Below are 27,369 nucleotides of genomic sequence, written 5' to 3' on the forward strand. Positions count from 1 at the left end.
TTCATTTTTATATTATTTATTGCGTATGACTTTGTAAATACATTCAGTTATATTATAGCCTATCAGGATAAAAACAAGGGCAGTGACCAAAAAAATAACATGGTTTCCAAAAGCTATTTACATGGCTGGGTCAGTAATTCTTCTCCTAAAGGAAGATATACTTAATAGTTTTAGTGCACATCGTAGCAAAGTAGCTTCTGCACAGTGAGTTGTTACAAGTGTAATTGCAGCAGGGCACTTTAAGAGTTTACAAGAAACATTTCACTTCAGCCTTGCAATGGTATTGTTTCTTTACACATCCACTGTAGCCACAGTATATAGATATTTCCTGTACATTTGCTTTTTTTTTAACTTGTATATAGTTTTCTTTGCTGTAAATATTTTTCTGCTTAAAGCGCTAGCTGTGAACATACTCTGGAATATCAGCAACGTTGTCTCGCTCTCTTCTTTTTTTTTTACTGAATGCTCTGGTCATCGACCTGTGAAGTAATTATGCAAAGTGACTTGAACAGATTTTAAAAGCACACACTGACAGAACAACAAGTCTTAGAACAAAAATTCAGAACCCTCAAAGTTGTTTTTTATAAAATCTCAACATATTGTTTGGTTGTGATGTGACTAACGCAAAGTAGGAGTGAAGTAAAGTGGGAGGGGAAAAAATGCATTTTTACAACTTTTTTTTTTTTTTTTCCCCAAACAAAAATGTTTGTACTATTCAGAGGAACAGCCTAATGGGCAGGCAAACCTTTAGGAGCCTCCATAATGTTTCAATCTTAACACACACCAGAAATGTAAGATTTTTAGATTTTATTGAGAATAGCAATCCTATAAACTTTGATTTGATGACTTCATAATACATTAATTAAAAGTTAATATGTTTCACATATTTAAAATTTAAGAGAACGGGAAAGCTGTATTGAAACTCAAGTAGTGGTAATAATTAAATTCTGCTTAAAGGGGCATATGTGCCATTTCATGGCATAATCAACTGAACATAATCAACTACGTTAACTTCAATTATTAAAAAATACTATATATTGAAATTTGAAATTGGGACCCTGTCTCTTTAAAATCTCCTGCTCTTTCTGAAACTGCACCTTCAGGAAGCCATCACAACATGGCTCCTCTATTAACCCTTTAACTTTTTTGTTGTTGTTGTTTACCAGCATTTCACTGAGAAGCAGCTACTATTATGAGCCCAGCTGATGTGCAGTTCCTCCAGGTGTTTGCTAATTGCTGCTGACTAGTCTGAAGGAGCTGATCTCATAGGAGGAGCTGCATCTTAAAGGTGGCACTAGGTTCCCCCAGGAGTGGTTGCCATGGAGCTTAATTTGTCAAGCCAACACTCCAGGCATTTTTTTGATGAGGGATAACATTATAACGCGATGTAAAGCTCAAAAAAGTTTATTTTACATAATACTGCCCCTTTAATGGTGCTGGGATAATCATGCTGTGGGGATGCTATTCTTCAGGGAGGACAGCCCAAATAAGAATTTGTGGCAAGGGTTAAAGGTTAAGGTTCACAGATCAATGTGAAACATTCCCTATGTCTAGATATAGAAAGCCTCCAGAAATGCACCCTTGGGATTTGCAGTCAAACGTAATTCTAGTATCTATTGAGAACTTAGTGAGGGGTGTGTCTTTACACACATATCACATTTTCCAGATTTTTCTTCAAGAATATTGGTAATATTCACTTAATTTAAATACCATACGGTGTTTTCCCACCATTTTGGGATCCAAAATCCCCATGAAACTTCATGAATGCTGTAGTTCTAATGTGATAAAATGTGATGATGTATGGGGTATCAATACTTTTGCAAGGCACTGTGTATGCTAGCATAACTCAAACATTGTTTGCTATAAAGCAAACATATATTATGCAATGAGGAGAATCATTTAACCAGCTTATTAACATCTTGACCACAATATAAATGTAACAGTCATTTGCTACAGCGGTGCATTTCTATAAAGCTCAATAAGCATGCAACTCCACATCACATTGCCATGGTGATACCTGGATGCTAACAAAGAACTTTCAGTGATTGGTATGTTAGATTGGTCCCTCATCCAGTTGCCATTTTGTTTTTAACTTCAGGCGGTGAAACTCTATGCCCTTCTTTTATGGCAAACCATAACAAGGAGTTGTATCTTTAAGCACGAATTCAAATTCTTTTTTCACTTCTCAGCCTCATCAAAGAACCTCATTTTCTCAGTGTGCACAGAGTCTTTGAGACGTTGAATAGATGACGCTGTCTCCCCTGAGATGGGCTCTGTGGGGCCAAATATATGGGTGATTTGTTTGGTTATAACCACAGTCTCCTTGTTCTCACTTCTTTCAGTTGTTGTTTCTTGGACTAAGTGTTTGACTGTCCTTGTGGCACTTTGAGCATCTTGGACCGTCCACAATGGAGCGTCATCTCCCTCCGATTGTAAAGCAAAGCCTTCCCCTGATTGGACTTGGACAGCAGACAGAATCTTGGCATGCTGTGACTCAGGAGTAGGCTGTATGTTTGATGTAATGATGTGTATTTTTCCTGACATTAGTCTTACTGTATCTTCAGAAGAAGATGAAACACCAGAAGACAAAATAGTGACCTTCTCCGGCAAGGTGGGCACATCTGTGATCAGCTCAGTCCTCGTGGTGGAAGTCATGATGTTACTGTGCATCTCTTCAAATCCAGCACCTGCACTTTCGTCAGAGTATTTGATCGTCACCTTGGTTGGGGAAGGTATGAATGGGTCAACAGGCTCACTTGTGATCGTAGAGCTTACATCAGCAAAAGCATCTGATGACTGGACAGAAAGGGTGGGACTTACTTCCTCGTCCTTGGTTTCCCCTACTGGGCTGCTATCTTTTACTTGTTCTGCTTTGTCAGGAATCTTTTGTTGTTCTGTTGGGGACGACAGGCCAAACTTTGGGAATTTAAACCAGCTCGAGCTCTCCGGACTTTTGGTGGTATCGTGCTTGGTTTTTGCCGATGTGTGCTTTGTGGTGGCTTCACCTGGTTCATGAGATTGCTTTGAGGTTTCAACGTCTAGATCAACTTTGTCCACTTTTCGAACGTCAAAGTCAACATCAATCGACTTAAGAATGTCACCAAATGATGTTAAAGTCAGTTTTTGTGATAGATCTTCTTTTGGCGCAGTCTTCATTTCCAGTTGATCTTCACTATTTTCATACTCAAAGTGAACGGATTCATCTTCAAGTTTGGATCTTGAAAGACCCAGTTGTGGCATTTTAAAGGTAGGTAGTTTGAATTTACTTGGAGATCCTTGAACCACACTATCACTTTCTGTGTTTAGGGTTTCTTGATCCTGTTGTTCTGATTTGCGGGCATCTGATTTAAAATCAGTCTTTGGACCTTTGATGATAACAGCAGCACCCTCTCCCAACTGACTTCCATCATCTTCAGCTGTTTTATCAGAGATGTGCGTCTCTGTTGTTACGTCATAAGACACACTGCCAAATCTTGGCATTTTCAGAGTTGGCATTTTAAATGTTTTGGACTTGACTTCAGCCTCAGAAGTTGTCATTTCAAAAGCAGTTAGGACGTTTTTGTCTTCATCTGCAGAGAGTTTGATCTCTGTTGTCATATCGGTTTCATAATTTTCGACTTCTATTCCGTGATCTGGAAGCTCAGCTTTTACTTCAGGCTCTTTCAAGCTCGGCTTTGAAAATGAAAACTTGGGAAGTGAAAACTTACTTTTCTTTAAGCCTGGGTCAAGTTCTGGACCTGGGGTTGCTTCTACTGCAGAAGATTCTTTAATGTCAACATCTGAGATTTTGGTCTCCATTGACGTAACACCAGCTTTAGGAGTTTCCATGTTGACATCAACGTCAGGGGCTTTACCACCAGTTCTTGAAAATGAGATGCTAGGAAAAGTCCAATTTAGTCGTTTTACTTTACCTTCAAGTTCAACTGTAGGTACATCTTCGCCTTTTGCCTCAGCATTTGGTGACTGGACTTCGTATTTCTTTAGTTCCCCTTCTTTAACATTCAAATCTACTGGATCAGTATCAACATGAAGGTCCACATCACCCCTTTTCTCTTTGGTCATTTTAGGTATTTCCATACTGACATGTGGGGTTACGGCTCCAAATGTAGGTAATGTAATTTTAGGCATTTTAACTTCTGATGTAGTGTTGATATCAGCTTTGATCTCTGGAGACTTAACGTCCATTTGCACTGAAGGTTGTTCCACTTTTGCACTGGAAAATTGAACTTCAGCTTTGACTTCTGGTGCTGTGACATCTACATCTGCCTTGGGTAAGCTGATGTTGGTATCCGGTCCTTTGGATTGTGATAATGAAAAACCAAGACTTGGAAGTTTAAATTTGCTTCCTTTTCTTTCATCATCAGTTTCTGAACTCCTTAGATCCACAGATGGACCCTTAATTTTAATGCTTGGTTCTTCTGTTGTAACTGTGAGAACTTCCTCCAAAGTAGTACTTTCACCTCTCACTGTTTTGACATCTTGTACTTGTTTGTTTGAACTTTGGGTAGCAAGGCCAAATTTTGGCAACTTGAATGTTGGCATTTTAAATTTGGATGGCGATCCATCAGTGTCCTTTGACACAACCGTTATTTCAGGCGTTTTAGTTTCTATTGCAGTGACAGTGTTTTTAGGTTCACCATCTTCCTCATCTTTCTCCAAAGGAGAACCTTCTTCCGTAGAGCTTTGAGTAGTAAGCCCAAATTTTGGTAACTTGAATGCAGGCATTTTAAACTTGGATGGTGAACCATCAGTGTCCTTGGTCACTGTTTTGATTTCAGGTCCTTTAATCTCTATTGCAGTAGATGTTTTTATCAGGTTCTCGTCATCAGGGAGTTTTACTTCAGCTTTTACTTCTGGCAATGTAACATCTACTTCTGTCTTTGACAACCCTAAATCACTGCCAGTCCCTTTGGCCTCTGACGCAGAAAAACCTAGACTTGGCAACTTAAACTTTTTTCCTTTTTCTTCACGATCAATTCCTTCAGTTTTTAGCTCTAATAATGGACCCTTTATTTCAATGGTTGGTGCTTCTGTAGTAACTACAATAACCTCTTCTGAAGTTGTGATTTTACCTTTAACTGGTTTTACATCTTCGTCTAATGGAGGTACTTCTCCAGTGGAAGTTTGAGTAGCAAGCCCAAATTTTGGTAACTTGAAATTTGGCATTTTAAACTTTGAGGGTGATCCTTCTGTAGACTTTTTTGTATCTTTGGTTTCAAGTGTTTTAGTTTCCACTTCAACAGATTTGTTGCTTGGAAGTTTGATTTCAGCTTTTACCTCTGGTACTTTAACATCTACATCTGTCCTTAAGCTCAAATCAGTCTCTGGCTCTTTGGCTTGAGGTACTGAAAAACTCAGACTTGGCAGTTTGAACTTCCTTCCTTTTCCTTCAAGATCACTTCCTTCAGTCCTTAAATCTACTGATGTTCCCTTAATTTCAACGCTTGGTCCTTCTGTGGTAACTGTAAGTACCTCCTCTAAGCCTGTGGTTTCACCTCCACCGATTTTGACATCTTTGTCAAAAGAGGGTACTTCTTCAGTGGAACTTTGAGTGGCAAGCCCAAATTTGGGTAATTTAAAAGTTGGCATTTTAAACTTGGATGTTGATCCTTCAATGTCCTTTGCTTTGACTTGAAATTCAGGTGCTTTAGTTTCTATTTCTGTTTCAATTCTTTTCAGTTCATTGTCAGGAAATTTGACTTCAGCTTTGATTTCTGGTTGTGTAACATCTACACCTGTCTTCAAGCTAAAATCTGTGTCTGGCACTTTGGCCTGTATAGCAGAAAATCCAAGACTTGGCAACTTAAACCTTTTTCCTTTTCCCTCACGTTCACTTCCCTCTTTTTTTGACTCTATGGATAAATCCCCAATTTCAACACTTGGTTCTTCTGTGCTAACTACAATGACCTCCTCTGACATTGTCATTTCTCCTCCAGGTATCTTGAGATCTTTGTCCAAAGGAGGCACTTCTGCTGTGAAACTCTGACCAGAAAGCCCAAATTTTGGCATCTTGAATGTCGGCATCTTAAACTTGGATGGTGACCCTTCTGTTTCCTTTCTTGTACCTTTGAATTCTGGGGCCTTAGCTTCCACTTCAAAGGACTTGCTAAGCTTTTCTTCAGGGATTTGGATTTCTGCTTTGACTTCTGGTGCTGTAACATGTACATCTGTTGCTGGTAAGCTAATGTCAACATCTGTTGTTGGTAAGCTAATGTCAGTATCAGGACCTTTGGTTTGCGATGCCGAAAAACCAAGACTTGGCAGTTTAAACTTTCTTCCTCTTCCTTCACTCTCAGTTCCTGTAGTTTCTAACGCTACTGATGGAGCCTTAACGTCAATTCTTGGCGCTTCTAGACTTCCTACGAGAATCTCTCCAGAAGTGGTAATTTCACCTTCTCCTGTTTTGAGATCTTTGTCCAAAGAAGGCAGTTCTGCTGTGGAACTCTGACCAGAAAGCCCAAATTTTGGCATCTTGAATGTCGGCATCTTAAACTTGGATGGTGACCCTTCTGTTTCCTTTCTTGTACCTTTAAATTCTGGAGCTTTAGCTTCCACTTCAAAAGATTTGTTAAACTTTTCTTCAGGGAGTTGGATTTCTGCTTTGACTTCTGGTGCTGTTACATCAACTTCTGTTGTTGGTAAGCTAATGTCAACTTCTGTTGTTGGTAAGATAATGTCAGTATCAGGACCTTTGGTTTGCGATGCCGAAAAACCAAGACTTGGCAGTTTAAACTTTCTTCCTCTTCCTTCACTCTCAGTTCCTGTAGTTTCTAACGCTACTGATGGAGCCTTAACGTCAATTCTTGGCGCTTCTAGACTTCCTACGAGAATCTCTCCAGAAGTGGTAATTTCACCTTCTCCTGTTTTGAGATCTTTGTCCAAAGAAGGCAGTTCTGCTGTGGAACTCTGACCAGAAAGCCCAAATTTTGGCATCTTGAATGTCGGCATCTTAAACTTGGATGGTGACCCTTCTGTTTCCTTTCTTGTACCTTTAAATTCTGGAGCTTTAGCTTCCACTTCAAAAGATTTGTTAAACTTTTCTTCAGGGAGTTGGATTTCTGCTTTGACTTCTGGTGCTGTTACATCAACTTCTGTTGTTGGTAAGCTAATGTCAACTTCTGTTGTTGGTAAGATAATGTCAGTATCAGGACCTTTGGTTTGCGATGCCGAAAAACCAAGACTTGGCAGTTTAAACTTTCTTCCTCTTCCTTCACTCTCAGTTCCTGTAGTTTCTAACGCTACTGATGGAGCCTTAACGTCAATTCTTGGCGCTTCTAGACTTCCTACGAGAATCTCTCCAGAAGTGGTAATTTCACCTTCTCCTGTTTTGAGATCTTTGTCCAAAGGAGGGACTTCTGCTGTGGAACTCTGACTAGAAAGCCCAAATTTTGGCATCTTGAATGTCGGCATCTTAAACTTGGATGGTGACCCTTCTGTTTCCTTTCGTGTACTTTTAAATTCTGGAGCTTTAGCTTCCACTTCAAAGGATTTGTTAAACTTTTCTTCAGGGAGTTGGATTTCTGCTTTGACTTCTGGTGCTGTTACATCAACTTCTGTTGATGGTAAGCTAATGTCAACTTCTGTTGTTGGTAAGATAATGTCAGTATCAGGACCTTTGGTTTGCGATGCCGAAAAACCAAGACTTGGCAGTTTAAACTTTCTTCCTCTTCCTTCACTCTCAGTTCCTGTAGTTTCTAACGCTACTGATGGAGCCTTAACGTCAATTCTTGGCGCTTCTAGACTTCCTACGAGAATCTCTCCAGAAGTGGTAATTTCACCTTCTCCTGTTTTGAGATCTTTGTCCAAAGAAGGCAGTTCTGCTGTGGAACTCTGACCAGAAAGCCCAAATTTTGGCATCTTGAATGTCGGCATCTTAAACTTGGATGGTGACCCTTCTGTTTCCTTTCTTGTACCTTTAAATTCTGGAGCTTTAGCTTCCACTTCAAAAGATTTGTTAAACTTTTCTTCAGGGAGTTGGATTTCTGCTTTGACTTCTGGTGCTGTTACATCAACTTCTGTTGTTGGTAAGTTAATGTCAACTTCTGTTGTTGGTAAGATAATGTCAGTATCAGGACCTTTGGTTTGCGATGCCGAAAAACCAAGACTTGGCAGTTTAAACTTTCTTCCTCTTCCTTCACTCTCAGTTCCTGTAGTTTCTAACGCTACTGATGGAGCCTTAACGTCAATTCTTGGCGCTTCTAGACTTCCTACGAGAATCTCTCCAGAAGTGGTAATTTCACCTTCTCCTGTTTTGAGATCTTTGTCCAAAGGAGGGACTTCTGCTGTGGAACTCTGACTAGAAAGCCCAAATTTTGGCATCTTGAATGTCGGCATCTTAAACTTGGATGGTGACCCTTCTGTTTCCTTTCGTGTACTTTTAAATTCTGGAGCTTTAGCTTCCACTTCAAAGGATTTGTTAAACTTTTCTTCAGGGAGTTGGATTTCTGCTTTGACTTCTGGTGCTGTAACATGTACATCTGTTGTTGGTAAGCTAATGTCAACATCTGTTGTTGGTAAGCTAATGTCAACATCTGTTGTTGGTAAGCTAATGTCAACATCTGTTGTTCGTAAGATAATGTCAGTATGAGGACCTTTGGTTTGCGATGCCGAAAAACCAAGACTTGGCAGTTTAAACTTTCTTCCTCTTCCTTCACTCTCAGTTCCTGTAATTTCTAAAGCTACTGATGGAGCCTTAACGTCAATTCTTGGCGCTTCTAGTCTTCCTACGAGAATCTCTCCAGAAGTGGTAATTTCACCTTCTCCTGTTTTGAGGTCTTTGTCCAAAGGAGGGACTTCTGCAGTGGAACTCTGACCAGAAAGCCCAAATTTTGGCATCTTGAATGTCGGCATCTTAAACTTGGATGGTGACCCTTCTGTTTCCTTTCTTGTACCTTTAAATTCTGGAGCTTTAGCTTCCACTTCAAAAGATTTGTTAAACTTTTCTTCAGGGAGTTGGATTTCTGCTTTGACTTCTGGTGCTGTTACATCAACTTCTGTTGTTGGTAATGTAATGTCAACTTCTGTTGTTGGTAATGTAATGTCAGTATCAGGACCTTTGGTTTGCGATGCCGAAAAACCAAGACTTGGCAGTTTAAACTTTCTTCCTCTTCCTTCACTCTCAGTTCCTGTAGTTTTTAAAGCTACTGATGGAGCCTTAACGTCAATTCTTGGCGCTTCTAGACTTGTTGAAAGAATCTCTCCAGAAGTTGTAATTTGACCTTGTCCTGTTTTGAGATCTTTGTCCAGGGGAGGCTCTTTTTCAGTAGAACTTTGTACAGAAAGCCCAAATTTTGGTAACTTGAATGTCGGCATCTTAAACTTGGATGGTGACCCTTCTTTTTCTTTTTTTGGCACTTTGATTTGTGGAGCTGTAGCTTCCACTTCAATGGAGTATTTGTTCACATCATCACTCGAAAGTGCAACTTCAGTTTTGCTTTCAAAAAGATGTGTATCAACATCAATATTTGAGAGGTCAGAGCTAGGTGCAACAATGGTAACTGCAAGAACCTCATCAGGAATGTCCTTATCAATGTCATCTCCTTCTACATTTTTGTCTGAAGTGCCCAGTCCTAATTTTGGTAATTTAAAAGTTGGCATATTAAATTTTGATGGTGACTGTTCCACATCTGGTGCCTCAAAATTAGCATCAGGTATTTTTATGTCAGTCTTGGTCTCAGTAAGTTTCATCTCTACCTCCTTCTTTGCTTCAGGTCCTTTGACTTTTGGCATTGTGATTCCAAACTTTGGCATTTTGAACTTGCCTCCTTGTCCTTCAACTGTAGGTTGAGTTTGCACTTCTGGTTTTCCAACTTCCACTTTTCCAGAAGATATCAAGATTTCTGCTTTTCCCAGACTAACATCTGTGGGAACTGGGACTTCTACCTTAGTTTTATTGTCCACTTTGCCTTCTGTCTCCATGACATCTGTGTCTTTACTTGAGAGTCCAAGTTGAAATTCCGGTCCTTTAATTTTGGGCATTTTTATTCCAATCTTTGACAGCTTCATCTTTTCTTCTTGTCCGGCAAGGTGATGCTCAGCCTTCGTGGTCGGGATCTCCAGCTCTGGTGTCTCATTAAGGACCACAGGAGATGAAAAGTTGATTTTTTCTCCATCAACTTGCAACAGCTTGACTTCTGCTTTAGCATCAGAAAATGGTACTGGTATTTCAGGTTTTGATGCTGAGTACTCAACATCTTGCTGAACTCCAATCTGGGGAAATTTGCCCTTCAGCCTGATACCAGGTTCTTCATGCTCAGCATCAGTGAGTTTTATTTCAGTGTCACCTTTAAACAATGTGACATCTACATTAGCCTTTTGGGATTGGGTTGTATCCGTTTCAGAACCTTTTAGTTTCGGGAGTGATATTCCAAATTTTGGAATTTTGAACTTACTTGCTCTTCCATCAATTTCAGATGCTTTAATTTTTACATCACTGTCTGGTATGGTAACATCAGTACCAGGCCCATCTTCCAATGTGTGTGTTTCAGAAGCTTCACTTACCTCACCGCTGAGGTTTGGAGTAGCAGCTCCAAATCTGGAAATTTTAAAAGGGGACATTTTGAATTTTGACAACGATCCTTCAACATCCTTTGTTTCAACTTTAATTCCAGGAGCTCTAACATCTAGTTTTGTTGATGATCCAGTTCCTTCAATATCAAGATCTTTGATTTTTCCTTTAACTTCAGGCAGTGTCAGATCTTTACCTTTCTTCGATAGGCTTAAATCTGACTCATGCGTTGTAACTTTTGGCAGTGCAATTCCCAACTGGGGCATTTTGATCTTGTGTCCGTGTCCTTTCGCTTCACCTTCCTTCTGCAGTGTTTTGATTTTCACATCAGACTTTTCCATTCCTTTCTGTTCTTCTGATCTAACACTATCTTTGTTCACATCTGTTCCTGTACCTGTTCCTGTGAGTTTGATCTCAGGTTTAGCCTCTGGCAGGGTTACCTCTGCATCTTTCTTTGACAAGCTTATCTCAGGACCTGCTAATTTTGTTGTTTTGACTCCAAACTTTGGGATTTTGATTTTGCCTCCTTGTACGTGTTCACCCTTGGACTGCAAAGGTTTAACTTCTCCAGGTTTCTCTAACTGCATCTTTTGCTTTAGAAAATATACATTTCCCTTCCCAGGAGAAACTTCTGCTTTAGATGCTTCTGGGAGTTTACCTGCAGCTTTGCCATGTGCCTCTTTCTTTGACAAACTCAAGTCAAATTCTGGGCCTTTGATTTTTGGCGTTTTAATTCCAAACTTTGTACATTTGCTTGCTTCCCAATCAAACTCGCCTTCAGTTTCAGTTGGCTTTATTTCCACTTGAGGGTTTTCTGCCTCTGCCATTTCTTTAGGAACATCTGAGCTCTTGAGGACTGTATCGCTCTCTGGGCCTCCTGGAATTTGCCCTCCTTCAGCCTGTGCTACTGTGTGAGCTGCGTCTTTCTTAGATGTGTTAATATCAACTGTTGTTCCTTTTATTTTTGGCACTGAGATGTCCAGGTTTGGCCATTTAAATGTACTCTTTCCATCTCTGTCTAGAGGTTTTGTCATCCCTTCATCAGAGATATCCTCTTTTCCACTGGGTTTGCCCGAAGGAGATATTCTAACTTTGGACAGCTTATTCCTTTCATCTTCGGGTTTATCAGATGTTTCTTTACTTTCTAAAGAAATGGCAAGTATTGTCTTTGTGTCAGTACTTACATTAAAATTTGTCAAGACACCATCCTTTTTGACTGACTCGTCCATTGAGTCTATGTACTCAATACCATCAAGTTCAGGTATTTTGACTTTACATATGACTTCTCCAGTTTGTCTTTCATCTTTCCTTGTTTCTGTTGTTAGCTCTAGCTCTTTTTCCTGAATGAAGCTTGGTTTCTGCATGTCAATCCCAATATAAGGCAGTCTTCTGCTTTTTGCTGACATCCCAAAGCTTGGCATTGTTATCTTTGGCCTAGTGGATGTCTTCAGCTCTTCTTTTGTTGCTGCTTTTCCGTTTGTTGTATCAAATTCTTTTTCTTTAGCTTCCTCTTCACTTTTGCACTTTGTTGGGCTGGTAGCGTCTTCCATTTGAGATTTCTTAAAATCAAACCTGTTGTCAGTTAAAAAGATCGTTTTGGAGATTTCTGAAGATGCCGTTGTGTCAGACCTTGTCAGATGTTCTTCTTGTTTTGGTTTTGCGACTTTGGTGGGCGTTTTTACAGATATTCTTTGTGCGTTAGCATCTATGACAGTTATTTCTTCTGGGATAGGCACCCCAGATATATCCAGCTGAGGCAGCTTAAATCCAGGTAATTTAGAAACAGCTTCTTTCACACTATGAACATCAATTGACATTTGCACTGTTTCAGCCTGGCTTTCTTTGTTGCGCTTTTTATAATCAGCCACGGTGGTTTTCACAGACATGTCCTCCATTCCTGGAATCTCGATGTCTTCACGTTTGGGAAGTTGGGTTGTGGAAACGCGGCCAGTTGTAGTTGTGGGTTCTTGATCGTTCACCGTTTGCATTTCTTCTGCATTAGCAACATTGCTCATGTCTAATTCAAGTTGCTTATCTTTTGGACTGGACTTTTTGGATTGCTTCTGTTTCGTCTCCTTTCCTTTCTGTGTTTTGTCATCGCCTTTCTTGGGAGATTTTCTCAATGATATGTCAAGTTCCACCTTTGGTAAAATTATCTGCGATGTAATGAATTTGGATGAGATTAGCTTTGAACTCTCTCCACCTTGGCTTTTGTTATCTATGCCGACCGTAGACTGATCTCCCATCAATCTAGTTTTTGACTCAGAGCTTGAGATAGCAGCAGATTTTCCTGCTTCGGGAAGATCTTCGGTGTCAACACTTGCTCCGAGAGTCTTAAGCCTTTTGGGAGAGGATTTTGCTTTGGCGTCTTTTTTGTGCGATTTATCCTTCCCTAGGATCTTCATTTTTAATTCTGACCTCTCTTTCTTCTTTTTTTTCTCGTCTGGGGATTTTGGAGCTCCAGACTGGCCTTCCTCATCGCCCAACACTACGGTTTGATCTGTGGTTTTCAAAGTAGCGTCTACACTGACGAGCTCCACCTTGTGTTGAACCGGGTCAGACTCCATAGCTTCCCCTGCCTGTTCATTGATCTCTGGTGTTTCTGCTATGGGGTATTCAGGGAACTCGGGTGAAAGAGTGTCTGATTCCTGCTTCTGCTGAACGTCACTACTCATCTGCCCAGATGTTGGCACATCCGTGTCCTGGTCTTCAGATGAACTTATGCGGCCTCTTCTCTTTAGGCCAGAGAGTTTTATTTTATGCTTCTTCTTTCCTTTCAGGGCATCCTGAGATTTTATAGGTGACTCTGTGTCACTTGTTGTAGGACTAAGCTCAAGTTTTCTTTGCTCATCTGCTTCTGACGAACTGTGAGACCTTGTGAAACGAGATTTACGTCCTTTTCCAAAGGAGGGAAACTTTGGCCACGAGATGCGAGCATCGCCACGCCTTCTGGTTTTTCCTTGCTCCCTCATCTCTGTGGAACTGACTTCTTCCTCCTGTTGAGCAACGGAAACATTGAATATCAAATTACATTCATCAAAAAAAAATATTAGCAGACGCAGTTTGAAAATAGTTACAGGAATAACGTCTGAATCGATGGTTGGTTCCGTCTCTGTGAAGTCCGGTTGGCGTTTCAGGCAAAGCTTCAACTTGTAAGCCTGAGCATGCTCCAGAATCTGAATGGCGTCCTCATATGACATGTTGTCAAAATACACTGTGGCGCTCAGAATCTGATCTCCTACAAAAAAAACACACAAAAAAATCAGTGGGGAAAAAAATGATCAAATCCTCTAAAGAAGAGCCGACTGTCAATCTGTTGCAATGAAATAAATGGAACAAACTATGGAGAAAATAATTGAAATTACAATTATTTAACTTCAATTACATAAATAAAGTTTCTAACTTGTTTTGAACCTGTGCAACAAATTAATTTGTTGTACAAATTAACCTCATTGTTAATTTGTGTAACATTGAAGTTGCATATATTAATAATCATGCATATCTAATTAGTGTTCATAATAAAATGAATAAATAACCTTCTTTGACTTTTAAGCTTTTTGAAGCTGGTGACTCTGGAACTACTTTCTTGATAAAGATCCCCTCTTTCCCTCCTCCGCCATAAACCAGACCCTCTGCACATCCATCTTGGGCTGTGTTCACTATAACGCCACCTTCAGGACTGGGAGCTTCCTACAGACACACGCGAAACAAAGAGGACAGATGTTCTTACTTAAACTGCACTATCAGCAGGTTCACAGCCTGTATGGATTCCTACACGTGACGGGTGAATGGTGTGAATGTCGGACCTTTAATTTACTCATTTTTGGAGTGGAGGTCCTCTCGAAGATGGAGCCGAGGCCAGACTTTTTACCTTTGTGTCCACTCCCAGCTTTGTGGTCTGCATCATGTTCTTCGCACTAAGAAAAATAGTGTTAGATAGGTGTTGGTTTTTTTTCAAATGCTGAAACATCAATTTAGCCTACCATACATACGGATATATAAACAGAAAAAAATGTTCATTTCTATTACATTTCTAAGCTTTATTCACAATGTCTCCTAAGCTGCAGTATAATTATCTCTGGTAGTATTATGGGCTGTCTCTGTGTTAAACCTGTACAAGTTTAAGTCAGGAAAATCATTGGAATTTGCTAGTTGCTGTGCTCAGTGACAAGCTAACTGCTATTAGCAAAACAAGCTAAAGGAATAAACATGTTTTCTGAAGACAGTTGTGCAGTTGTAGGAGAGATAAAAGCCTAAATAGACAGTTTGCTACTGTAGCCGTAACAGTTTCAAACACTTGGCAGCCATATCGAATTTTAACCAGGACAATAAAATTAAAATGTTTTGGCATCTTGTGTCCATGGCAGCAGCATTTTGGTCGGACAAAGACTCAAAGGTTTGACAAGGGGATCCAGAGTGAAACTTTTTAAAAATGAAATGTGAATCAAATCCTTTCTGAGTGCAAAGTGAAAACATTATGGAAACAATGGCATCAGTCACCCCATCTTGTGCTTGTGGACTCAGTTTTGACCCACGCACGGCACAAATCTACAACAATGGTGGCTCTCTGTGCTCTTTCTTTTCTGCTGCACCTCTACAGATGACGTGATAAGTTAAGGCAAAATCTAAAACAATAAAACTAAAAAAGTGAAATCTGCTCATTGTGGAAAAAGTATGCAGTCAGCCAAGACCTACAGAAGGATTACATAAACACGCCTCTGGATCAGAAAATACACAAAGTTTCACCGCCTCCTGTTGGCCTGAAATCCACACTGCACCTTTTCCAGTGCCGATTGTGTGTAAACACAATTTTTGTCAGATGTGCAACAAAAAACACTTTTGGAAACATTGTTATGCAAAAAGGGCCTAAGTGAGAAACCACTGACTTCCCCACTGTGAGCTTTGGCAGATCTCATGTTTACTACAATTTTCTACAATTTCAAATTTCTACAATTTCTCATTGTACAAATTTGGACTCAGTGGAAATAAAATCCAGAATCAAAATGTTAAAGTAGTTCCAAATGAACTCGGCTGAGAAAGGAAATCAACGCAGGCTAATTTCTCTTTCCTTTCCTGGACGGTTCATGTCAGCGTAGCTCAGCTGTATCTTTGCTCTCTGTACCTCTTTGTCAGCGTATTTTGCCGCCTCAGGATACTCCTGGACCGGAGACGATCCTTGTGGCCGGGGTCTCTCCCCCTCTGCAAACTGAGTCGGCTCCTCACATATCTGTGTGAACAAAGTCAGTTAACATGAAAACAAAGTTATTTCTGTCATTCGTACTACGAACGTACATCATGTTTGTGGAGTAAGTTTAGATAAAGGTGCAGATTAGGGAAATAATAGAGTGGGATTTTCCGGGAGGCTCCAGTTACTCACTGAATCGTCCTGTGTGGCAGGTTCTGGCGCTCGCAGTCTTCTCCCTGCTTAAAAATAAAAAAACACAAGCCAAAATATTACCGAAAGAAATCTAATGTCCATGCTTAATGAACAAACCAACACAATGTCACTTTGTTTTAGTTCGGTGGATTCATGTGATTTAATCCTTTTTTTTCATTTTCTTCAAATTTTCTCCCTCACTGCCTCGGCTCATGCCTTCCCACAGCTGCTGCACATTAAGATAATTAGCTCCACCTGCTCTTGCACCAGTAATCACCTCCTCACTGTGCATGTACACTCCCATATCTCTCACATCCATTGCCAGATCCCCGTATTGCCATTCCCATGTGTCACCGGATTCTCCTGGTCTGCTCTGCATACCTTTCTTGTGAGTGCGTCTTTTTAATAACCTACTGCTTTACTCTGCTTGGTCCTGCCTCCAGCCTGCGTTTAGAACCAACTCAGAAGCAGAGAGTTCACCAGAGCTTCCAAACCGCTACATGAGATACGGGAACGTATGGGAATGTGGAATATTTGACATCGTTCCACAAACGACACAAATCCAAACATTTACTCTTGGTGCGCAGAAAACTGCGATGTAACAACGTTGAGTTAAAAAGATGGAGTCGGCTCACTCCCAGGATTCATCTTGAGGTTCAGACCGACACCGGAGCCGACGGTGAAACTATTTAGAGTTCTTCCTGGCAACGATTTCCTCAGGGAGCCGCTGCCTCCTCCATCTGTTAAGTGATCCACCTTATTGATTCTCGCATTAAACTTTGAAGCCTTGTAGGCTGGCTTCTCCTGGTTGTCGAAAAGGATCTGCCTGATTATTATTATCATTATTTTATTATTATTGATTATTTTTTTCTTACAATTGATCTTTGTGAGCATAGTAAAATTCTGATTAAAACCACCACTCTTTACTTTTCGTCTGAATGGACGGTATTTTAACATGAAGCAATCGTTTGTTTTATTTCAATTTCCCAAGGTTTCAGATACATTAAGGACTGGAAAAGTTGACTGATTAACTTAAAACAACTAACCTCAAAAATATTTAACACAAACCAAAGCATGATAGGGAAAACTCTGCAAAAAAAAAACACACAAAATCTTACCAAGTATTTTTGGTCTAGTTTCTAGTGTATAATATGTCAATATGTTTGAAATAAGGCAAAACTAACTTAGAAGTCACTTTTCAGCAAGATGTAAGAGCTCAATCATTTCTGACCATTGATTAAAAATAAAGTACTAGTTCCAATGTCTGATGCTTTTCACTTATAAGATAGGAAAAAATATATTGCTTCCTATATTTTAACTTGCTTTGAGAAGGGTATTTTTCAAAGCGTAACGCCCACATTTTTTTTTTTTGAATGCCTTGCTTACTTTTGACATGGGTTTGGTTGCTGAGAAAACTAGTTTTGAATATGTTTGACCTAAAAGGGCAAGCTTCGAAATCAAAGCTTTATCTCCAGGCTTCAAGAAAAAAATGTCAGAGATAGTAAATGGAAAGATATGTGCACTTATCTGAAGTATCTCCTTCCAAAGCTGTAGTATTTGCGGATGTGCCTTTGCAGTCTATTCCCACCCAGCCCCTCTCCCCGCCCTCCGCCTCACGGTAATGTGTGTCATGTGGCAAAGTCTTTTAGTTTGTGTAAATGCATCAGAAGACAGCTAACGCTAGCAGGTCAGAACTATGTGTCTTTCTCAGGTTGTGTTGTTGTCCTGAGAAAGACAAGAAAGCTGAAGCAGAGCAGTTCAATGATATTACAAGCTCCTCTTCTTTGTGACTTCTAATAAAAATTAACTTTTCAGACATTGTTGAAACACTGTGAATTCAGAGTAAGCACACCACAGTCCCTAATAGTTCAATAGCTTCTTTAAAAAAAAAAAGAAAAGAAATGAAAAAAAGAATCTGCAGCTGCCCACGCCATAACGTTAATGCATTCATTGCATCTGCATTTTAGGCCAGGTTGAAGTAGCAGAATCCTTTCATCAAAATCAAAGCCCACTTACCCACGGCTGCTGGTTGTGGAGCGCCTGGAAGCGAGCCGAGTGTTAACAAGAAGCTGTTTCTATCTGTCCCCAAGCAGTCCTTCACTGCGGCTAAAGTGTTTTGCTCACCCTGAGATGCTGGGAGGCGGGACACGTTTTAGCTTCCAGTCATACCTTGTGCTAAGTTGTGTGTCACATCCTGAATTCATTTGTCACCTGTCAGGGTTTCCCATTTTATTCTGGTCCAGTAACAGAACGCTTGAAACGTCATATTTATCGGCTGAAAATCGTATACGTAACCGGGTTTGCCGCATAAATATAGATGTATAGTTTTGGACCTAATCTGGTTTGTTTGGATTTGTCTTGTCTTTAAAACATGCCTCTATTGGAGAGGTAACATTATTAAAATTCGTTCATCTTTCTCTGAATGTGCAGCAATACAACACATAGCCACTTCTCTGAGACCATTGCTTATGTCTCTCCGTCTTTGGCATTGTCTCAGACCAACAAATGAGCAAAACTCCTGCTTGTATAAAGGTGGCCACAATGGGCGGTTATTGATGAACTAAGTGCATTTGTCATCTTTATAGAGACGATACACTATGGAGTATCGGTTTTAGATTCAAATCATTTTAGGGAGTTAGTGAAGACTAGATTATATTTACGACATTCTCAAATGAAAAAAAAAAAAACTAGAATTGAAAAACGATGTACTTTCTTCTTCTGATGCCGGTCTCTAGCGGTCATTGGGTGAGAGGCGGCCTACACACTGAACAGGCCGTCATTACATTGAAAGGCAGACCAATATAGATGTATCAGTATGAAAATACTGTTTCTCCCCAATAAACATGGAACTGAGCCCAACAGAGGAAAAAACAGACTCTTGACAATTGACTGACGGACGCTGCTCAGGGATTCAGTTGTGCTCTTGGGGACTTCAGTGACCACCTGGGTGGTCATTAATGACTTTAAGAGGTGTGATCAAGAGAAAGGACCTCCTGCTCTGAATCACAGCTCTGTTTTGTTGTCAGACCTTTGTGCTGCGTATGGATTGTCCATCACAAGCATCATGTTGGAGCACCACATGGTCCATACGACCTTGTAGCATCTTGTGGAACGTGGCACCAGGCCAGCGTGAGCCAAAATGTTGTCTGGTCAGGTTTATATTTGGAACCCATTCCGAGACTTCAACCTTTAAAGTTGTTGAACAGATGAGGTGAAAATCTTGAATCTTACCAGTGCTTTATGAAGGTAAAAGATAAAGCACTTTTCCAGGCACTTATTGTGTGCTAGTACGGGGACATGACGGCTGGAATTGGGATACTAATTCAAATATTAGAATCTTACTCAATGTCAATAATCTAAATTTCATTCTTTACAAAAAAAAATCACTTCTTTTTCGAATCTCTTGTGTGAAAGTACTGGGAAGTTTTCCTGGAGATTAAGCTCATGTAACACAACATGATTTATTATTTGTGCTCACTTCTTGTACAACGGACACACACAAGCTGCTTTTAGTCTAGGACGGTTTAACGAGATTTAAGTGAAGAGGGGGGAAAGTAAATAGGATTTTCTGCCTAAATTGCAGGGACATGAGACAGCGAGAGCACATGTTTTCAATCTATTAATCTCCTGCAAACTTACAGTGAGTTTCATCACAGCTCTGGAATTTGTGTTTGAATTTGTCAGGGTCACCGTGACATGTGATACACAATGACCAGAGACGAGCGGCAGTCCATGTCTATAAAGTACAACAGTTTTTGAAAATAAAACCAGAAAAGAAAATCCTACAGGTAAACTGCTATGAGAATAAAAGAGGCTTAGTGTAAAACAAGACTTGTAGCACATTTGTGAGAAAAACACTTAAAATCAATCAATCAAATTTTAGCACATTTCAGCAGCAAGGCATTTCAAAGTGCTTTACATCATATCAAACACAGAAACACAATGCAACATAGAATCAACAATCAAAACACGACATTAAGTCAGGTTCCATCAATAAATTTGTAATTGATTACGTTTCAAATACAATCCTAAACAGGTGGGTTTTTAGTCGAGTTTGCATCCATAGAAGGTTTTACCTGTTACACTCCTACTGTGTTATATGGAACAAAATACCTATTGCTACTTTTATTCCCACTCAAACTCACAATCAGTTTAAAACGATGTAGACAGCATTTTAATGGGCTTCTGGCACTACACCTGATTCACGGAATTTCGCTCTGGGACTTAAAACCACACGTTCTCCTCCCTGTGGACAGGAGGCTTACATATCACCGCTCCTAGTTAATTGTGAAGCATAATGGCTGTTAATTGCTCTTTTTCGTGGAAGTATAATTCACAAATAGAGAAAAACAAGCAGTTACGAAATTTTAAGAAAAGTAGAGTTGATGTCAGAGCAGGATTTCTATTGCCGAAACTGATGGGTTAAAAATATATCCAGATCATTTGTTTTAGCCTGTTCAATAACTCAGGGAGTCTCAGGGTCTATTCCCAGTCTGACTTTTTTCACTTGTATTTCTCCCTGTGTTAGCTTTAAAAATGTCTTCAGAGAACTGTGGAAAACATTAACAGCATTTATGTGGATCCTACAGCCTTTCTGACCCCATGTTTCTTTATTAGCCATCACAATAATCTCTCATTGTTCCTATATTATTTTAATTTTCTTAAAAGCCTACATTATTCAATACTGCAGGACATGAAATGTGAGTCAAACATATTATTTTGTAAATAGAAAGTTCAGCAATGATTAAATTCTAATGACAGTAATGACAAATTCAGCAACAAGTCTTCACCTGTTATTCGCAGTCTTCGGTGTCCAGCAGCAAACAGTAAGGTTGATATATTTATATGGTTTGTATTATAAAGAATATATGAACTTAATAAAAGTTTAATAATACACGTAACTGGTAGTGAAGAAACAATTGTAGTTTGTATCCAGCTTTAAACAACGTTAGCCTCAGTGCTAACGCCCGAATCAAACTCGCTAGCTAGTTTAGCTTTTTAACTCTGAAGCAGCCGTTGGCCAGGAATGACTCATATTAACGGTGTTCGTCAGGAAAAGGGTTGCCAAGCAACCGTGTCGGAATATTATTTTAGTATGCCTTAATCAAAAACCTTTTTTGTTTGCTTTTCAGTTTTCGTTTGAACATTGAGAACAAATAAGATAACTTCAGGAAAGGAACAGTCATGACATTCACAAAAAAATTATTTGCGTTTATCAAAGACTTTGTCTGTGAAACTATTATGAAACTGTATACTTAAAGTTAAGCTCCTGTATTTTGTATTGACCAAACAGAGCTTGTATGTTTAAAATGTCTGTTAAAAAAGATCCTGGATTGAGATATTTTAGGGTTATTAACATATTGCTTATGAAGTGTGGACTGTGCTGATGTTTTATACTTTCATTTTAGTAGAAAGTAACAAAAATAACATTTTTAAGAAGAAAATGGTTATGTGGCGAAAAAGGTGTTGCACATTTATAAGACATGCCTGTAGTTTCTAATTTCTAATTTTAGAGGTTCAATTGTTCACTTTTTGGGCAAGATTTTTTTTTCCCTGTTATCTCAGCAGCAATAATAGAAAACGGGATAAAAGAGTCTATCTGCATTTGTACTTGTAGCCTGCAAATGACCCCCGGGGCTACACTTTGGATACCCCTGAATAAAATAAGAAGTGGCACATGAGAACATCGTTCTGAAGCTGCTACCCCAGCAGATGCCAGAAGAAAAGACTGAACAGACTTTGACTTGACCTTGGATTTTCAGACTTATAACAGTTAACACATCAGACCGAAGTACAGCCTTCTCTGTCTCCACCCTGTTATCTAATCTGCTTCTTGTCTTTAGAAAAGAAAGAATGTCCTCTTCAGTTATCCTTTAAGATATATCTATCGCCATCAGAAAAAAGGAAATAGATACTGCAAAATCTGCAATCATAGGTAAATTTACTGCGCTGATGAAATGTAGCATGTCATCTTACTGCTTTTTAAAACTATTAAATCATTGAGTTGGAACACAGAATTCTTCTTTTTTTTAGCTTAATTAATCAAACTGGTACGCGTATTAGCCGATGCCTAATTTTAAATGCCTTGAATCAGTGCTAAGGACAAAAAAATCCTGATCAGGACTTTTCTAATTAAAAGACACATTTCTGTGCTTGAACTGCCTGCAAAATACGACAATACAAGCATAATGCCATAATACAAGCAGCACTGTGAATAAATCACCTTATTATGTCAGTATTTTGTCATTATTGTTATAAATTAAAGTGCATTCGATTGAAGAGACTGACTAGAACGTTGTCTGTCCAGTTAAAATATGTTTCTATCGGTTGAAAACATTTATGCAAAACCTTTCGTTAGTTTTAGACAGTTCTGTATTTGCAGTGACGAGGAACTGCAAACTGACTTCACTGACCTGGGAATGTTTCACTCATTTATATCAGCTTATTTCAGTAGAACCAAACTCCAAAGAGACAAACCAGTTCAAAGCGTATTACTTAAAATGGAATCCAGTTCAGTTTAGACTCAGTTCAATTCAAAATGAACCCAGTACATTCAAATATACAATCCGGCATGCAAAAAATAATTATAATAAACTAGAGTTTAGAATAAAACAACAATAGGTTTTTAAGTTATCTAAGAAATCCCCGTTAAATGAAATCGCACCGTTTTCTCTCACCCTAGAGACGAACCGCTCCCTTTCATCAGACAAGAGGAGGTCCAGTCAGAACCTTTATACAACTGGACAACTGGAAGTTGCTGAAAGTATTTTTCATTATTTATCATTATTTTATTTTTCCGTTTCTGCAGAAAACGTTTCGTCTCTAAAAATAAATGCTTTTCTGATATTGAACACTAGAGGGCATAGTTCACATAAAAATACAGTCACTCTCAAATCTTAATAACAATAAAAAGGTAAATCTCCTAATCATGGAAACTGTCTTAGTGACTTAAAGCTTAATAACTCTAACCTAACTTAGATGAATCTATACTTATGCTGGCTAGATTAGGCGTGTTTCATTTCGGTCACTGTAAGACTTATGGAAAACACATAAAGCTTGTTGAATGGAAACCAAAATAGCTCAAATAGGCGCAAAGTCATGAACTGGTCTGTGAACTGTGTGACGGGAAGGCGGACCAGCTCTGCCGCACAGACACAGCCGACTGCTATAGGAACAGAGAACCATATCAGCTGGAGGTCATGTATTTTATATAGGAAAGAAGAACGCCTGATGGAAGCATAATTCCCATCAGAACGCCTGGATAAATAATTCAGGATAGTCTTAAAGCTGCACTCTGCAGCTCATGAGCAGGAATAAATCAAGCTGAAGCCAAACGAGAGAGGAGAACCTCCTGAGCAAAACAAAGACCTGAGATTCATCTGTAGCTATGACGATGGGGTACAAATAATTTTACATTGTCACCACAGACCTGGGGTTCGTTTTAATAACTGTTTTACTTCTATTTTTTTTATACGTATATTTACGTATACATACCTTGTTATCGCCACTCTCCATGATTGACTGAACCATGCCCTTCACTTGACCTTGGATTTTACTTTATTTTGCTTGACATTTATCTTTTCAGTTTCTTTATGCGTTTGAAAAGTTACACAGTCAAAACTTAAGAACAATAGTTTGGGTTATTTAACATGTCAAATGAAAAACAAAAATAGGTTTCGTTATTCAAAGTCGTATTTACACCAGACCTAACTATTGAGCTAGCTGCTAACTATTGAGCTAGCTGCTAACTATTGAGCTAGCTGCTAAATATTGAGCTAGCTGCTAAATATTGAGCTTGGTGCTAAATGTTTAGTTTTTAGCTAAAATTTTAGTTTCCAAACTAAATGATGTGATTTGGAGTTAAATTTAACTTGGACCTTAATATTTAGTGTGAACCTAAATATTTAGCTTAGAGCTAATTATGTAGTTTACAGATAAGAATTTAGTTTGCAAAGTAAATATGTAGCTTGGAGCTAAGTCTTAGCTTATTCCTGGAAAAAGAGCTAAATTTAGCTCCAAACTAAATATTTAGTGTAGACCTAACGATTTAGGTTGGAGCTGGAACTAAGAATTTGGTTTGTAAACTAAATATGCAGCTTGGAGCAAAATATTTGGCTCCAAACATTTAGGTCCAAGCTAAGATTTTAGCTTGCAATCTAAATATATAGTTTAGATCTAAACTTTTGCTCAAACCTAAATATTTAGTGTGGACCAAAATAATTTGCCGTTGATTTTTAACTGTATAACTTTGCAAACAGCAGCCGGTGATATGAACATTATTCCTGACAGCATTTTGACTGGTTGCATTGTTTATCTACGTATTAAAGGGAAACAGCATCAAAAACTCCTAGAAAACTTTCAGAGAAAGTCGTTGAAATAATCCTGAACGGAGATGCACCAAGAAATCAACTGAAAGCTGGAGTCAAACGCCTTTTTCGTTTCTTTTTTTTTTTTTTGCTTGACCAGCTCTGATTGGTGCTGAGGAAATAAATAAATACATTTCTGATTATAGAAAAAAATTTTTAAAAGCGCTACGGGTCGCAGGAACAACTCCACTCTTCGGTGTGGAAGTTGTTACTCTCAGCTGTTTTCTGAAACAGCTCAGTTTTATCGTTTCGTGGAATCCCGCTGTGCTTATCTTGCGTCATGCTGCATTGGGAAATGTTGGTGCACCTTAAAAAACCTCAGCTCTAATGTAGGAGTCACCATGGCGATCTCTGGTCCTGATAGGTCTGGGTCCTCCATGTTCGAGACGCATCCTGGCCCTTAAACCTTCTCATTCGAATGGCTGAAATACGTAACTCTCCATCATATCAGTCCAGGTGTTTTTAACCAGGAAAGCATCACAAACGGATTTCTGCTGGACGTTGCTCAAGACGGTTTCATTTGTTTGGAAATAATTATTGTTTAACTGCAGAGCTTTTAAAGCCCAGCAGATAAATTAAGTTTTCACTGTTCTTTTGTGTTTTATCCAGACGTTTTGTAAAAAAATATATATATATATAATAATATAATATTAAACTCATAATTTAACAATGAAAAAAACATATGTTGCACATTAATATAGTTGATACAGAGTCAATAGAATTTAAGTCAGACATGGTTGGATTAGTTTTGCTACTTTTTAAGCAGCATGGACTCTTATTGTCACCTTTATAAAATAATGGCCTACGTCATTTCTTTTTTTCTTTTTTTTTTTTCTTTTTTTTGGCCAAAAGTGATTTTTTTATACCTATATCATCTAATTAAAAGTGAAGATTATTATTATTTATTTTATTCTTTTCTTTTTTTTTGCAATTATTTTAGGAAGCTGACGTTGAGTACTTCTACTCTTCCTTTATAAAACCAGAAGATGATGATGATGATGATTTTAATATTTCATTTGATCCCCGCACTGCCGTTTTCTATTTTTGGCATCAATTTTCTATTTCCGGTCTCCAGCTGTCGTTTTTGTCTCTAACCCCAGGAGGGATCTGTTGCCGTCCGCCGGGTTTCTGATCTAATCGACGAGTTTTTGAGTCTGAGCTCCAGACGCTCTGCTGGAAGGCAGAGAGGAGAAACGCAGACAACACACACACACACACACACTCTCTCTGATGATGACATCTCCTAAAAGTCCGCTGCACTCTGCAGACACACCCATCAGCAACACACAGCATCAGCACCAGCTGCCTCCGACTCATCCGCCGCCATCGCAAACATTCCCTTTCCCTGCTGCCCTGCTCGGCCACTTCGCTCCTCAGAGGAGAGACAATGTCATATGGGATAAAAATAAATAAATAAATAAAGTAAAGAAACAGGAAGGGTTAAGAGCCTACCCGTCCCAGAGGGGGCAGCGTGCCAGTTGGGGAGCGCCAGGTGGAAACAGTCGCACATGGTGGCAGCCGATGCAGCAGAGGAAACCGGGGATGGAGGCTTGGGCAGGTGCCACTACAAACTGCTCCTTCTTCTTCTTCCCTCCACCTCTCCTTCAGGCTGCCGGTGCTGCGGGTCAGTCAGTCGCGGCGGAGTGAGGGGCGATGAGCCGCAGGAAGAGCCAGAGCCGGAGGAGAGTTCCAGAACTCGCTCCTCTGCTCTGATTGTCCACAGAGTGAAGGAAACTCCCTCCTCTGTGCCATAAACACGGACCCTCAGCGCAGCGGGGGTAACTTAATTATGGGTGGAGCTGCCTCCCATCCCCCCGCCTCCCCCCAACAGAGTTCTCTTTCTTCTCGTCCACTCGCTCTCCCTCTTCTTTCCCACTCAGTCCGATTGAGTTGCTTAATCCGACAAGGACGATCACGATGTCAGAGTCTGGGGACGATCCAACGTCTCTCACGTGGAGACTTTAACTCAATCTGCTGCTGTGTACACTCGGTCTGAAGCCCCTCATTGTGGACTGGGAGCTGTGGAAATGAACATCCGTTTATACACTGTCTTAAGCAATCAGGAGATTTATTTGCATGACAAGATCATTCGGAGTTCAGGGCAGGGAGGTTTTATTTCGTTACCCACAACGAGTCCAACAGAAAGTCCCGCACAAAGGCATGGAGGACACAGGTTTTAAACAGTGATAGCAGGTTTAATTTGGGCTCTTTGAAATAATTTATGGCTTCTGACGCTGATGGGAAAGCTGACAAATGTTGAAAAGTGGGGAAGGTGAGGTAAATATGCAGAGGGAAAAAAAAGGGTCATAATTGTTGGTTTTGAGGGGCTGAAAGTTCTGATTTTAATTTGTTGCATTTTTGTTTTGCATTCCTCGTTTTAAAAATGTTTTTGTTTCGCTTCCAATTTTTCAAATGACAATAGCATAAGGATTATTAGATTTTTTTGGGGGGGGGTTTCTCAAATTGAGTAATTGGAACCTGTCAGGATCAACAACAGGTGACACATGTGACCTTGTGTCGTTGTTTACATTTAAATAAATGAGGCTGAAACCCAGATAAGAGAAAGTGTGTGAGCCTCAAGGTTCAAACCTGACGCAGATGAACTCGGTTTCTCACATCTGTTTGCTCCACTTTTCTCTTAAAGCTACAGTACGGAACTTTTATTCATTTTTTTTTTTAGTATATGTTTTTTTTTTTACATATTTATTAAAACTGTGTGAAAAGATCAAACTCCTCCATCCAGAGCTGCTACTACCATCTGAAGAAACGCACCGCTGCCAGTCAAAAACAACCAGTCAGAGCCAGGAGGCGGGCCTTAGCGTTGTCAATCAACCTCATGTACCTGCTAAATGTTTTAATGGCACAGAAACAAATTATGTTTACTGGAAAACTGTTTATCCATGCTAACTAATAAAAGCTAAACTGAGACTGTACAGCATCTGACTAACAATAACTATTACAAACTAGCAAAAACACTAACAAAAAGTCACAACGAAACAAAACTAAGCTACGATTTAAAAGCCAGAACTGTTCTAACATTTGAGTCCAGGCGAAAACAGAGGATGTGCTTTCTCCTGAATCAACTAAAGGAACAAATAATAACTGCATTCAGGACAACG

At 39.5% G+C, this 27,369-nt stretch overlaps 1 protein-coding gene across 2 annotated transcripts; it reads right to left on the minus strand.

Annotated features, from left to right (window-relative positions):
- Positions 1-26,574, minus strand: LOC116709194 (neuroblast differentiation-associated protein AHNAK). 2 transcript variants are annotated; one of them, XM_032547597.1, is made up of 8 exons: positions 25,703-26,574; positions 15,885-15,931; positions 15,630-15,734; positions 14,314-14,424; positions 14,044-14,197; positions 13,585-13,745; positions 8,592-13,503; positions 1-6,227 (listed from the first exon to the last, which is right to left on the minus strand). In XM_032547597.1, the coding sequence occupies exons 1-8, from the start codon at positions 25,758-25,760 to the stop codon at positions 2,179-2,181; spliced, it is 9,597 nt and encodes a 3,198-aa protein (XP_032403488.1). In that variant the 5' UTR covers positions 25,761-26,574; the 3' UTR covers positions 1-2,178. The 2 variants fall into 2 exon arrangements, with proteins under 2 accessions (XP_032403488.1, XP_032403487.1); XM_032547596.1 differs by having other exon boundaries at positions 1-13,503; positions 25,703-26,565.
- Positions 26,575-27,369: the final 795 nt, after the last annotated feature.

This window comes from Xiphophorus hellerii, chromosome 19 (genome assembly GCF_003331165.1).
Source record: "Xiphophorus hellerii strain 12219 chromosome 19, Xiphophorus_hellerii-4.1, whole genome shotgun sequence".
In the NCBI taxonomy this organism is placed as follows: Eukaryota; Metazoa; Chordata; class Actinopteri; order Cyprinodontiformes; family Poeciliidae; genus Xiphophorus; species Xiphophorus hellerii.